Genomic DNA, 15,115 nt, shown 5'->3' with positions numbered 1-15,115 from the left:
TGCTACCTATATCACCAGCCACAGCCTTCTTCTCTGAGCAGAAACAGTTTTCACTGAAAATTAAAAGCTCAAGCTCCCTGATGCCTCAGAGTCCTGTGGACCACAGCCACAAAGCAGGAATCTACTTTTAAGTCCATATATTGACAGCACGGGAAGGAGTAAGCATCCTACCTGGTTTGGATTCAGGGCAGAAGAACGTCCTTATCACCATTTTTTGTTGTTGTTGTTGTTGGCTTTTTAGGGCTGCACCCGCAGCATATGGAGGTTCCCAGGCTAGGGGTCGAATTGGAGCTACAGCTGCCAGCCTACGCCACAGCCATAGCAACGCCAGATCTCAGCCGCGTCTGTAACCTACACCACAGCTCACAGCAATGTCAGATCCTTAACCCACTGAGCAAGGCCAGGGATCGAACCCGCAAGCTCATAGTTCCTAGTTGTATTTGTTTCCGCTGCACCACAACAGGAACTCCTATGTCAGCTTCTTAACACGCTGAGCCACAACAGGAACTCCCATTATTACAATTTAAAATGAAGAACTTGAATAGAGTCCAGTCTATAGGGCAGATGTCTGTATTCCTGGGAAACTAGGTGCAGTCAATCAATAAGGCTTGTTTTTGGCAATCAGGCTGATTAAAGGCCAAATCAGAAGCCTTCCTCTATTGGTTAGGATAGGTTTCCTTCTCATTTGTACTATGTGTGGATCAGTGCGGGCCCTGCTCCAGGTCTCCTCAGCCCAGGACCCAGGTCGAAGTGGCAGAGGGAAAGCACCCTGAGAGGTGTCACACTGGCTGTTAAGAACTCTGGCCCAGGAGTGACACACATCACTTTCACTCAGAGTTCATGGATCAGAGAGGGTCACACGATCTGACCCAACTGCAAGGGGCAGGAGGTGCAACACCTCCCGGGGAGGGGGCAGCAGACTCCAGTAGCCCCCAATCCCCTCCCAGTTATACATTCTGGAGCACGCCCAGGACAGCCCCGTGGGCAGGTCAGTGGCCTCCCCAAGCAAGCAGGCCATGGTTTGGCCTGAGCTCTCATTGGGAGGGTGTCTTCTGGCTGGTTCTCTTGGAGGCAAGGGCTCCTGTGGTGCCATGTACAGAGGGAGGACCTGAGGATAGCGGTGGCCTGGGGTCCAAGGTCTCCAAAAGGGCCCAGGACAAGGGCCTTGGCCCTCAGTGGTGAGTGAGATCCAGTTTGGGTCCAGAAATGCAGCCCTCAGGCCCAGCTGCCCAGGGCTAACAGGGAAAGTTGGTGAGATGCTGACGCCTGATTTTATTTACTCATCCACTCTGATTTGCTTTTTAATCTCTGCATAAATTCTCCTCTAGGACTCAGTTTGTTAAATGTTCTTTGCATAGAAAACTTGAGGCTGAATGTGAAATGATTCCCTTCGGAAGAATTTTAGCAAGTCTGTTCCGCTTTAGGGAGGCTTGTTGTCTTCATCTGTGCTCTCTGGTGCCTTGAAATGCCTACACGCTGCTCAGCCGGCCAATCCATTCCAGGAGGAAAGGCTGTGCTTGAAACACAGCTGAACACTGAGTCTGCATAAATCCTACCATTTGTGTGGACTTGTATTTAAAGTTCTACTCCCACAGAAAGTATGTTGTCATTTCTTCTCAAGCAAAGAATGTTCCAAGCCTTGTTCGGCTCATGAACCATTAATAATATCAGCCCTCATGTCAGGAAAGCAGGGACTTTGCTGGGACAGAAGCCTCAAAGGCAGAGTCTGAGAGAAAGGAGATTCCTCCTGGTGCCCCTTCCCTGAGGAGGGATTCTTCTGAGGGTAGAGGTGGCTCTGGCCAGCAGGGAGCTTGCTGGGGGGCTGGCATTCAGCCAGTCACACAGCCGACACCCGGGCTCACCTGAGGCTGGGGAGTTCCGGGATCCCTGGCTTCTGGCTATTTGCCAGGCGAGGCTCAGGCACAAACCTCAGCGCCTGGGCAGGCTCAGTGCTCTTGAGGTAGGAGGCTCAAGCGCATCTAAACGCTCACCTACTGGCACGTGCTCTCCTGATTTGGGCCTTGCTTAAGGTGCGGCCCTGGAGCTGTCCTATCAAAGCCAAGCGGAGCAGACTCTCTGAATAGAGCGATCTCAGACCTGATTTTCATCTCAGAGGAAGCCCTCACCTCTCAGCATCCCCCACCGTGGCCTCGGCCGTCATGAGCACACAAGACAGGCTACAGCCCTGTGGGACTCGGCTTCCAGCAGACTCTCGGCAGACAGATCTGGCTGTAGGCAGGTTCTTGAGACTAATGCGAGGGTACACGGAAGTGAGAGAAGAAGCAGCTCAGGATGGCCCAGACATGGATTTAGGTATCAGCCACCACCCAGCATTCTCCTTAATGGCCCTCTTTTTGGTCACCCATAGATGATTCTGGAATGGGACGCCATAGAGAATAGGGTGGCCAGCTCCTCAAACTCAGCCCCCTCTGGTGATGGGACCCATGCTACCAGAGCAAGTGCCACACATCCCTGCAGCACAAGGTCCTGAACCCAGGGGTACTGCAATTTTAAACACTAGAATGGTTGGGGCACCCTGGCACACATACCTCTGACCTGGCTTGAGAATAGCTTTTCAGTCATGTGAGAATCAACTCCATCTGTGTTTTCTGAGTTCTGAGGTGGAAATGCCGAGGCTGGCTGATTGAAGGAGTGCCACAGAGCTGCTTGCAGCCTGTTCCTATTCTCAGAAACCACGTGACACATTAATAGCTCTCATGGCAAGTTTCTTTTTGAAAATTTTATGGCCCCTCTGCCTGCATCTGGCTTCTGCAGACTTGGCTCACACAAGGAGCTGCAACAGACAGTCCTACCTGGAGGCAGAGGCCCTGGTGTCCCCAGCACCATCCCTGCCCCTCATCTGGGAGAGCAGGGCACCCTCTCTGTCAAGCAACCAAGCACATAAGAAGGAAACTTTGAAGCCTCCAGCTGTATCTCGATGATCCTTGCAGCAAGGAAACTAAAAGTGAAGTAGTAATAAAAATATTACAGTCATCCCTCGGTATCCATGGGGGATTGGTTCCAGAAGCTCCCGCAGATACCCAAATCCAGAGATGCTCTAATCCCTCAGGGTCAGCCATCCATGTATGCAGGTTCCACATCCACAGATAGAGAGGACTGACTGTACTAGAGATGTGGCAGGCACCGTGCTAAGTGCTGTCCATCCACCATGTCCAACTACCCTGAGATCTTCTTACTATGTGTGCTTAACAGATGAGGAAACTATAGCTCAGAGTCAGTTAAGCACCTCCAGCAAGAGGATCTGAACCCGGCATGCCTGACACCAGAGTTTGTGCTTGTAGCATCCGCCCTGTTGTCCCCTGAGCCCGAGGAATGCTCATGGGCACAAACCACAGGCACCGGGTCTTGCCAGGACCTTTGAGGACTTGGAAGGGAGGCCCCCCCTCTGCCCAGTGGTCAGACCAGGGGGTGCCACAGGGGGTTTGCATGGGAGAAACTGCTAAGAATTAAGTTTTAGAAAGACCAAGTAGCACATACATATTAGACAGGATCCTTTTGGTGGCAAGTGACAGAAACTCAACTCAAAGTGTCTAGAGAAAGAAAAGGGTATTTTTTCAACTCATTAATTAGAAACTCTGGGGCTTGTGTTGGGCTCAGGCATAGGGAAATTGGAGCTCAAAGATGTCACCAGGACTTGTCCTTTTTCCTTCCAGCTCTAAGATCCATTTTTCTCTGAACCGGATTCACTCTCCAGGAAGGCTCCAGAAGCTTCCATCTCAGAGAAAATGCAGCTGTCTTTCTAAGGGATCCAGGGAGAGCTAGGGTCATGTGACCATTTAGCTTAGGGTCTAGAGGCTGTGGTGCCAATTGGCCTGGTGTGGGACAGACAAAAGCAAGTCTGCTGCAGTCAGAGAGCTGGAGCAGGCTAGGATTTGGGCCTGTGTTGGTGCTTGAGATGCCACTGGGAGGTCCTGGGCTCGGGGGTTTGGGGGGGCGGGATGCTGATGTGCAAACAAGCATGTACCTGCTTAGAGGGACAGTTGGGGCTATGCAGGGGAGGGAGAGTAGGAAGGGGTAAGGAGGCTGGGGAGGGCTTCAAGGAAGGGGAGGCAGGTGCTTTGGATTTAGAAGGGTGAATAGGCATTTACCTGGCACAGGTACATGGTTGGGAGTTGTCATTACAGCACACGTGTTCGTGCCAGACCCAAGACCCCCGTTCTGCTTCTGGGATGTAGCTTTCGGGATTAGCCTGGGTTTGTCTGATCTACATCACACAGAAAGGCATCCTATCCCATCGTTCTTTCTGTCCTCCCAGCTATGAGTTGACTCCAAGTTTCAGCAGCTCAGAGCTCGTGTTGCCATGCCAACCCCTCCCCAGCAGGCATCCAGGCAGAAATGGGCTGGCTCGATCTCACTGCTGCCAGCAATGTGAGCACATGCGGGTAACTGGACTGGAGCAGTCCTCTCCGGCTTTCCTACAGGAGCCTGGGGCTTGGGTCCTGCTAGACATGAGCCTTTGGACACAAAGAAGACGCAAGGCAGTCCCTCTGCTCCAGGACTCCCAGCCCTGATGCTGGGAAGAAAGGGCTCAGCAGGCATGAGAACCAGATGGAATGGGTGAGGGAGGGTCAGTTCCCTCCCGGCCCAATACAGGGCCACGCCTGATCCTCATCAACTTCCCAGAAGTTCCCCAGGCAAGACTCAGAGATCCCAAAAAACATGGGCTTCCTCACAGGGGCTTGCCTTGGCCAGCAGAACTGGTCCGGCTTACTCACTTTCACACTGCAGGATAAATTCAAAGTCAAAGTCAGCACCCCTAGGTTGGACCCTTTGGGCCTCTGAGGCTCATCTTGGGGACCAGCACACAGGCCAGGTCTGCTTCCCAGGGAGATGGAAGTGGAATGGCTGTCTCACTGCCCGTGTTACCTGGCATCCAATAGCAGAGATCCCGTCCACTGGTCACCCATGAGGGCTGCTGAGGACCCATCTCTCTACCCAGCATCTTCAACATCCCAACAGGACGAGGCCTGGCCAGGCCCTACTCCTGAGAATGCCCTCCTGGGGGATGGTGAATTAGTCCACCCCAGAGCCCTCAGGACAGTGACTCTGATTTGGCTCAGGCCTATGAGCAGTCGGAGTCCCCCTTCCCATGCTGTGGTGGCTGCAGGTCACAGGTTAATGACCAGCAGTCTCAGTGTTGACATGTTGGTGTGAGCTGCTTGCTGTCAATGCCCCAGGCATTGCCTACCTGGGAGTGGCTGCACCTGTGACTTTTCAGGTCCTACTCAGGACCTGACCGGCCACCTCTTCCTCTCCTGTCTGGACTTAGGGTCATCTGGGCTCCCAAACCTCTCACCCGGGTCAACCTGCAAACCGTGGAGCTCTCTGCTCTTCTCTCCATCCTGGCTCCATGGCCCAGGGTCCTTGTCACAGTCAGACCCAGTCCAGCCCTCACTTCAGGGAGAAGAACAAGTCGGTGAAAGCCGGCAGGTCCGACCTAAACAGTGTGGCGGCATCTCTGAAGGTCTGGAGGCCCTGCAGGTCAGTCAGGGGCCTAGAGGTTCAGTGGGTTGGCTCAGGCTGCCCTCAGAACAGCACAGAGAACCAGCCTGTCCTGTCTTCGAACTCCACCAAGTTTCCAGGTCGGGAAGAGCAAACAGGGTACCTAGGGCCCAACCTCAGGGGAAGAGTGGTCAGGGAGGTCCTGCTAAGAGCAGGGGAGGTAGGGGAGAAAATGGGGCAGCCAGGTTAGCAGCCTGGCCCCCTTTAATCCTCGTGACAGTCCTGGGGACAGGTTTTGCTACTCCATGTCGTAGATAATGAGACAGAGGCTCAATGAGCCTGACTCCAGCGCCAGAATTTCATTCAGGTCAGCCCGCCCCATGAGCCCAAGCTGAGCATTGAACACTGCAGCGGAGAGATGGGGTCTCACCGCACCTGGTAATGACAGAGGATTTACTTCCAGAAGCCCTCTCTTGGGCACTGCGTAGATCCCCACACTGACCCCAGGGCTCAGGAGTGACCGTGAGGACCTGAGGGTGTCTGGGACTCTGGAACAGCTCTGGAGACCATGGTATTGGGGCAGAAGTCATCCCAAGCAACCCTGGAAGCCACACACCAGGATTCGCAATGGAGATAAGCCCCAGGTTGGCTGTCAGCTTTAAAACAGGAACCTGAGGAGTTCCCGTCATGGCTCAGTGGTTAATGAATCCGACTAGGAACCAATGAGGCTGCGGGTTGGATCCCTGGCCTTGCTCAGTGGGTTAAGGATCCGGCGTTGGCCTGAGCTGTGGTATAGGCCGGCAGCCACAGTTCCAATTAGACCCCTAGCCTGGGAACCTCCATATGCCGCAGGTACAGCCCTAGAAAAGACAAAATAAGTGAATAAATAAACAGAAAATAAAAAATAAAATAGGAACCTGAGGCATTCTCTTGTGGCGCTGTGGGTTAAGGATCCAGTGTTGTCACCGCAGTGGCTTGGCTCACTGCTCTGGCGCAAGTTTGGTGCCTTGCACATGCCGTGGGTATGGCAAAAAAAATAAAACAAATAAAAATCAGTCAGTAAAACAGGGACGTGGGAGAGCAATCCAGCCTGCAGAGTTGACCGGCAACAGCTTAGCACACACGGCCTTTCAGGGACCTGTCAGCCCCATCAGAAATGCCCATGGTGGACTTCATGGCAAAGGTGCCAGCCCCTGGACACGGAAGCAGAGAACTGGGGTCAGGGGAGGCAGGTGGTCTCCCCTGGGAGGCAGACCTGGGCTGGGCGAGAAGGCGCTGGGGCAGGGGGCGCAGGCTGGGCGGCTGTGCACCGCTCCCCCCGCCCTGCCAGCCCTCCGAGGACCCTCTGCTTCTCTGAGAGGCTGCCACCCTCCGCTGTTTAACTTCGCTCTCCTCTTTTGTGGGGAAAGTGTAGATCAGACTAATTAATGTGTTGTTGTTTGTTTACCCTCCTTTCATTTCACTGAAACAAAATAATTAACCAAAGAGCTTTAGAAATCGGCTCCATTGGTGGCAATCCCTTTTGTGTCAACTGTGCCAGCAGCTTCTGTGGGTAGATGCAGGGACCTCGTGCGGGAGCAGGGCAGGTGGGCAGCACCTGGAGGCTCCTTCTGGCCGGGAACTGCAGGATGGGAGACAGGTGGACAAGGGATCCAGAGGAGCTGTGAAGGGCCAGGATGGCGGGCAGGAAGGGCTGGGGCACTCGGAGCTGTGGTGGCCACCTCTGCCCGTCGGCCCTCTGGACTGCCTGCCACCTCCATCCCATCAATGCCTGAATTGGGACAAGAAACATTCCTCTGTGCAGCCTGGGGGAGGCAGAAAGGTCAGACCCACCACTCGCCCCCACTGCAGGCTGAGCTGGGAAGGGAATTGCCTGGAAGGGTTTCTGGGGCCACAGCAGGAGCAAGGAGGACCCAGGGCAGCTGAAGAGGGACACCCTCCCCTCAAAAGCCCCATCTCAGCTAACAGCAGATCCCACCCTGATCAGCCAGTGTTGAGGATGAGCCACACAGGACAGAAGGGTTAAGAATTTCTCTCTGAGAGTTCCCATCGTGGCTCAGCGGAAACAATCCAACTAGGAACCATGAGGCTGCAGGTTCAATCCCTGGCCTCGCTCAGTGGGTTAAGGATCTGGCATTGCCGTGAGCTATGGTGTAGGTCGCAGATCGTGGCTTGGATCTGGCATTGCTGTGTCTCTGCGTAGGCCAGCGGCTACAGCTCCGATTCGACCCCTAGCCTGGGAACCTACATATGCCGCTCTCTGGAATCCTTTTAAGAAGCGAGGCTGCATTTACCTCTGACCCATGATGCAGCTATGGCCACTCCATGCCACAGGCCAGTTCTGCTGGGAGGGCAGCAAGGTGTGAACAGAACACCCTCTCCTCCCAAATCCTTTCTCCAGAGTCATCAGGACAGCCAGGGCCCGGCCATGCCGGACTCCTAACAACATGGTGTGACAGTGCACCTGGGAGGGCAGGGGGCAGACAACCCCAGCCGCTCCGCCTTCGCAGCCTCTCAGCCTGGACACAGCAAGGCTCATTCTTCCTCAGTCAGGCCCTCGGCTCAGCCAGACAGTCCCAGTGGAATTCTGCTTTTGGGATCCAGGTATTAAACAGCCTCAGTTCCTGCCTGGATGACAGCGCAGAGTAGAGAGGGTTCGGGGGTCCCAGGCAGCCCTGGGTGAGTCAAGGAAGACCCCTCCCACCCCCAAAGGTGCATCTCAGCTGGCCCCAGAAGAGTAAGGCATTGCTGTAGACCATGCAGCAGGGGGCTTTCAGGCAGAGAGCCCAGCAGGGGCAGAGGCCTGGAGACCAGACAGCAGCATGCGTCTGAGGCAATGGAGGAGCCCAGGTGTGGGCTGGGGAGGAAAGAGGCCCGTGAGGCAGGAGCACAAAGGGCCCCGGACAGAGAAAGGAGAGTGGACTTTGTCCCCTGAGACAGTGAGACCACCAAAGGGAGAATATAATCAGATGGTTTTGAAAGCTCCATCCGACTGTGGATTCAGGGCTTGTGGCCTGAGCCTGAGCACAGGAGGACAGCGCCAGGTGGGGCAGGCACTCAGGTGAGGATGGTGTTGTCTGGGCTGGTGGCCTCAGGTCCTCTTCCACATAGAAGAGGAAGAAAGAGTGGAGGGAGACTTGGGAGGGGTCCTGCTCTGTGACATGTGACACCCAGGGGGCCCAGGGTCCCCAGGAGTCTGGCCTTGGTAAGAACTGCAGGTGCTGCCGGCAGCTGGGGTGGCTCCCTCCCACCCACAGGGATAGGACCTGCATCTCTTGATCTGGGTGCAGTTGGTTCAGGCGGCCGTGCCCTCTCCTGTGGCTCTCACTCCAGCCAGTCCGAAGCTGCGGGCTCCACACCATGACGTGTGCCCATCAGGCTGGGTGGGCAACCGAGTAGGCTGTCACCCCAACTTCAGGTTAAATTCAAATGAAATTGCTGGGATTTTAAAGAAAGAACAAGTGAGTATGTCAGATGGCAGGTGTGGACTCCCTGGATAGCCAATAGCTCCCCAAGCCCTGAGCCTCAAGCGCTAGGCCACAGAGGTGATAGCTCTGCTGGGGCTTAAAGGAGACTGCAAGCACAGAGGGTCAGCAAGTTCTCCAACTTCAGCCACTGTCTATGAAATTGGTAAACCAGCCTGGCCTGAGCTCACAGGGCCCCTGCAGCAGCTGACCACAAGTTCAAGGCCATCAGGGTTAGGCCACGTCCATCCCGGGTGAGAGGGCAGTGGCAAAGGCACTGGCTGGGTCTGAGGCTGCAGGACAGCACGCGGTAAGGAAGGTACTGGGGCATCTCTGGCCTCACCCCCTTCCTCGGCAGTGAGCCTCACTGCTCACACCTGAGTGAGGGGCGCCTGGTCAGATGCCTGTGGTCTGAGTGGACACACCTGCTTCTTTGAAACGTAACCTTCTAGTGTTTGCTTGAAAGTGACTCCTTCCGAAGACAGTAACATCTTCGTAAAAACGGGTTCTCCAGAACCAGCCACAGCCACCAGGTTAGGTTCATCTTTAGACATTTAGCTGTTTCAGAGTGAACCCACCACCCCCATGTCAGATGGTGGCTGCAGGAGTACAACTGGGTGGCTGAAACTCCCCCTCCTTACGCCTTGAGGCCGACTGACCAACATTCACCCACACATCTCCTGGGCTTCTGCTGGTGCAGCCCTGGGTTCCCTGGTGCCCTCAGTGCTGCCCCTTCTTTCAAGAAATCCCTAGTTCTTCTGGGGAGGCCACCTCATCCCATGAGCATCTGTGATCTAGAATTGCAGAGACCAGGCCAGAGATAAGGGGCACGGGAGCCCCACTGGAGGTACCTACCTACGCCACCTAGCAAGGGGGACTTTTGCATCTGGCTGAGGAGTGATTTCTAAGCTGAGTCTTAGAGGGAGGAAGTGAGCGAGACGAGGAGCAGAGGAAATGGCAGGGCACAGCCAGGAAACCACATCACAAAGCAGGCTGGGGCTGCAGACAGGGGCCGGGGAGGGGGGGGGGCGGTGCTGGCTGAGGAGATGAAACGCCCAATAAGGGCTGAGCAAGGCCTCAGCATCTGTGACAAGGTCCGATTAGACAGAGTTCCTCGCCACTGTGTGGAAGATGGCCTGACGGGGAAGAGGCTGGGAAAGCTGGTGATGTGTGACGCAGTCCTGGACCAGCACAGGCGGTCCAGGGGGGCTTGGGTGGGTAGGAGGGACTGATGGGACATGGGGACTGAGGGAGGGTAGAGGCTAGATGACAGCGAGGTCCTGCCTGGGGTGACCAGGGAGGCAGGAAGAAGAGAGGGTGTGGGGCCGAGATAGATGGTCTTGTGGGCTCAGACCCCTAAGGTGCAGGGGCAGAAGCAGGGCTGGGCCGGTGAGACAGTGAGCAGAAAATGAGTCCCCCGGCTAATCTGGTCATGAAAACTCTGGGCTATGCTATACCAGCTTCACCATAGAATGACCACCCTTGGCTCCTGGAGGCTGGGTAAACTTTCCAGACTCTTTATTGATTCGACATTCAGCACAATGCATGCACCTGCAGCCTCTCCCAGGTGGGGCCCTGGGCCTGCTCTAAGACCCACATCAGCTCCCGCACGGGCTGGGTTGGACTCGTTGTGGTAGCTGTCGGCCTCAGCTGGGCTCTGGGGCTGTGTCTCAGAGGCTTAGAGGACAAGCTTGGACCAGACCCTAAAAGCCTCAGGGAGCTTCTTCAAAAGTTACAGGGACCATCAGGGGCCCCTCTAACTGGGTAACTCTGATCATTCTGGAACTTGGGAAGGCCCAGGCTGTATCTGGATCCTCATCAGAAAGGAATTTCTGCTGGGGGTTAGCAGGAGTGGGATGCCAGAGAAGGTCTAATGCTGTAGGCTGGGGCACAGTGAGAGCCTGGTTGTGGGGGGACTCTCCTCTCAGGGCTCCTGCCAGCCACACTCCCCTTCACCCCAGGATGCTCTGGCCCTTTTCTGTGCAGTTTGTTCCCTCACTGTCCTGACCAGTGGTTGCTCAGTGACAGCTGGCTGTGTTTGCAGCTCCTCTGCTCAGACTCACCCCTCGCCAGTTCTAAACACACCCCTGACCCCTGACAGGCTTCAGGCTGCTCTGGGCCAGTGTCAGGCCCAAGCATCCTCCAGGATCCCTCAAATCCTGGGCCAGTTTCCAAGCAATTAGGTTACAAGGTCAAAATGGCCAGCCAGAGGGAGTCATGTCACCAAACACACACAGGCAAACGCAGTGCGCCAAGCCAGCTCCTGGCCCCAAATGCCCCATGTGAAGTTGCCAGCTCCGGCATGGTCCTTGGAACAATCTTGCTTGTGTCAGGGGAGGCAGGAATGGGATGAGCAGGGCAATGGCCCCAGCATCCGACATGCTCCCCTCCAAATGAATATAAGCCCACTCACTTTGTTTTGCAGGTTCTCCAGCAGGCCTTGGTGGCCCAGCATGGCCCACTGAGGTCAACCATGACTGGCTGGCAGACACGTGCCACTGACCACCCAAAGTCACAACTCACCAGGAGGTGACCCCTCCCTCCTGCGGTCACCACTCGCCCGCCCCGCCCCACCCAGGAAAGTGCCTGCGCCGTCAGGGACACCATGTAGTAGGGCCGGCTGCGGCATCCAATGAGCTGCGATGGTTTTGTACACGACCCCCTTTCCCAACAGCTGTCTGTCTGCCCTGCACGCTGTGTCCTGGGCCCTCATCTTCCCATGCTACTGGCTGGCGGACCGGCTCCTGGCCTCCTTCATACCCACCACCTACGAGAAGCGCCAGCGGGCAGACGACCCGTGCTACCTCCAGCTGCTCTGCACCCTGCTCTTCACCCCTGTCTACCTGGCCCTCCTGGTTGCCTCACTGCCCTTTGCATTCCTTGGGTTCCTCCTCTGGTCACCCCTGCAGTCTGCCCGCCGGCCCTACATCTACTCCCGGCTGGAGGACAAGGGCTCGGCCGGAGGGGTGGCCCTGCTCAATGAATGGAAGGGCACAGGTCCTGGCAAAAGCTTCTGCTTCGCCACCGCCAACCTCTGCCTCCTCCCCGACTCACTGGCCAGGCTCAACAATGTTTTCAACACCCAAGCCCGGGCCAAAGAGATCGGGCAGAGAATCCGCAATGGGGCCAGTAGGCCTCAGATCAAAATCTACATCGACTCACCCACCAACACCTCCATTAGTGCGGCCAGCTTCAGCAGTCTGGTGTCACCACAGGGCAGTGATGGCGTGGCACGGGGTGTCCCTGGGAGCATTAAGAGGACTGCCTCTGTGGAGTACAAGGGTGACAGCGGGCGTCACGCCAGCGATGAGGCTGCCAACGGCCTAGCCTCTGGGGACCCAGCAGACGGCGGCTGCCTTGAAGATGCCTGCATTGTGCGCATCAGTGGCGACGAAGGAGGCCGGCCCCCAGAAGCCATCGACCCCCCTGCTGGGGGCCAGGCCAGGAACGGGGCCAGCGGGGGCCCACGAGGCCAGACACCCAACCACAGTCAGCAGGATGGGGACTCGGGGAGCCTGGGCAGCCCCTCCGCCTCCAGGGAGTCCCTGGTGAAGGCACGGGCCGGGGCCGACGGCGGCAGCGGGGAGCCGGGCGCCAACAACAAGCTCCCATACAAGGCCTCGGTGGTGAAGAAGGCAGCCGCGCGCAGGAGGCGGCACCCAGACGAGGCCTTTGACCATGAGGTCTCAGCCTTCTTTCCCGCCAACCTGGACTTCCTGTGCCTGCAGGAGGTGTTTGACAAGCGGGCGGCTGCCAAGTTGAAAGAGCAGCTGCACGGCTATTTCGAATACATCCTCTATGATGTCGGGGTCTATGGCTGCCACGGCTGCTGCAGCTTCAAGTGTCTCAACAGTGGCCTCTTCTTTGCCAGCCGCTACCCCATCATGGACGTGGCCTATCACTGTTACCCCAACGGGCGCTTGTCCGACAGCCTGGCCTCGAAGGGAGCGCTGTATCTCAAGGTAGGAGGCCTCGGCCAGCAGGTCCCAGAACCGGGGGCGGGGGGCGGGCTGCAGCCAGAGGTCTTCACTCTCCCAGAGGGCAGGGGCAGACAAGGCCTTTCATGGAGCCGAACTGGAGAAGAGCTCAGGGGTAAGAGCGAGGCTCCAGGCTGGGTGATCTCAGGCCAGTTCCTCAGATCTCTGAGCCACCATTTCCCCACCTGTAAAGTGGGGGCAATGCAGAGCCTACTCACATGATGGGGAACGGTGCGTGTGCAGCCAGGCTCGGGAGGTTCTCACAGAGCTGGTGTGAAGGTAGCAGGCAGTGATTAAGAGGTGGAGGCGGCAGGGAGCCCCTTCTCTGAATCACTGCAGACAAACAGTCGTAGGCAGGCAGGCAGGCAGGGCTCTCAGGCTCCAGCCCGTTATCATACCCACCCCCTCCGGCCAACAGCCTCACTGGCCAGGACACCCTCTCCCTCCCGGCTGTCACGCAGCTGCCACACCAGGGACTCTGCCCACCAGCCAGAGGCTTCACTTCCATAGTCACTAATTAAAGTGAATCATAATTATTTCTGCTAATTTGGATGCAACTGGAGGAGTTTTTAGACCATGGTAATTTGGTCATTACACATTATCTTCTACTGAGCCTGATACGCTCAGCATGTCCACTTTCTGCTCTCTATTCAAAAGCTGCTCTTGGTGCGTCCAGAGTTTGAAGTACCGTTTGGCCAGCTGCTACAGAACAGGGCTTTCTGCCCCCAGAGGCAGCAGCTGCTGTGTTGTGGCTTGTGGGTTCTCTCCATACTCCCCTCAAGACTTTTCAATTCCCCTAGAAGGGGTCTGTGAGTGGAGGGGGGCCGGTGTGGCTCTTATGGAGGCCCAGCGTGGTGAGGCTGTCATTCCCAGATCAAACTGCACTCAGTCTGTCCAAGAAAGTGCTCTGGTCAGCCAAGCTCCTGCCAGGGGTGAGAGCCCAGGTGGAGGGTCTGCACGGAGTCTGCTGGAGCCAGGGCCCCACCCCCGTGCCCAGACCTACTCCTGTTGCTCCGGCCTTTGCGTAGCACCGCAGGTACCGAAGCTGGGGTCCTGGCTCCCCATTCACAGCCCGAGATGCTGAAATTGAAGGCACTCCTCTTGGAGGAGGGCCAGCCTCCCCATTTTGACATACGGTTCATCAGTGTTCTGTTCCATGGATGTATTTTTGTCTCAGCAGCCAGAGTGACTTTCTGGGGAAGGAGGGGACGTGTTGTCAGGCTTGTGGGTGGGGAGAACACACCCTCTCCCACCTGCCCATCCTACAACAGAGGGCTCAGAGGCCAGGGTCCCCTCCAACCCCACCCCCAGTCCACATGCCCCCTCCTCATCACTCTCCTTGGTCTGGTACCTCAACTCCCATGCGCACCAGGATCAAAAGTCTCCTAGGGACAACCCCTCTGCTGCAGGCTTTCCTCCCACCCCTTACCTCTCTGGCCGATCCTTCCAGGTCCCTTGTATCCTGCCCATCCCTTAAATGCTGATGCTCCCTTGACCTCCTGGATCTAAAACTAGGTTGCAAATATGTTTAGTTTGGTCCACACCATTAAAAACTTTGTGTTGGCCAACATTTAAAAATCAAGCTATTTCATATAAAATCCAATCTGCAACCTCTCACCTCACCTTGGCAGATCTGGCAGCACCAGGCCTGCTGCACTCTGCCCAGCTCTCTGCCCTCACTGAGGGCTGGCAGCCCCCAGAGGAGGGTGGCCACACTGGCCTTTTTATTTCTGAGTGGTTACCATAACCAGCCAGCCCCAGGCGCCTGCCCCAGGGAAGTGACTCTGTTTCCACACTTGCTGAGGACTCGCTTGCCCTGAACCCAATGGATCCACCCAGGCTCCCGATTTCACTTTCCAGGTACGTCTGTGTCCAGCCCATATCTCCACAGAGTGGCTCTCTCACGGCCCAGGCCGCCTTTCCTCTGCCCCCACCAGATGTTTTGGGCTGTGCCCCCTGTTTCTAACTTGTCCTCCTCATGTGATGGGTCTGATTCCTATTACCCTCTTCTGCTGTGCTGGGAAGAAGCCCAGCCTTCACCCAGGCCCCTCCACCCTCCCCGGGCTCTGCTCCAGCTGCACCCCCAGGGGCCTCCATGTGTGCCCCCATGGTCCTGACTGCTCCTGGGTGGCGTTTCCTCAGCAGCATCCAGCACAAGCCAGCTTTCCCTCATGGGTTCCTCAGCCCTCGTCCTGGGTGTCTTGTCTCCGT

At 56.4% G+C, this 15,115-nt stretch overlaps 1 protein-coding gene across 5 annotated transcripts in view; it reads left to right on the top strand.

Moving 5' to 3' along the window:
- The window catches only part of SMPD3 (sphingomyelin phosphodiesterase 3), an 87,111-nt gene that overhangs the window by 61,564 nt on the left and 10,432 nt on the right, over positions 1-15,115 (top strand). For 4 of the 5 annotated variants that reach the window (XM_005655777.3, XM_021094149.1, XM_021094148.1 and 1 more), the window contains exon 3: positions 11,353-12,889. In XM_005655777.3, coding sequence (XP_005655834.1) covers positions 11,570-12,889 — 1,320 coding nt within the window. In that variant the 5' untranslated portion in view covers positions 11,353-11,569. Of the gene's footprint in view, positions 1-9,996; positions 10,142-11,352; positions 12,890-15,115 lie in introns of those variants that run through there. The other variant, XM_013988511.2, reaches the window with a different exon arrangement.

The sequence above is a fragment of the Sus scrofa genome, chromosome 6 (assembly GCF_000003025.6).
Source record: "Sus scrofa isolate TJ Tabasco breed Duroc chromosome 6, Sscrofa11.1, whole genome shotgun sequence".
Lineage (NCBI taxonomy): Eukaryota > Metazoa > Chordata > Mammalia > Artiodactyla > Suidae > Sus > Sus scrofa.
Note: the sequence above shows the minus strand (reverse complement) of the source record. Positions and strands in the feature narration are given on the sequence as shown.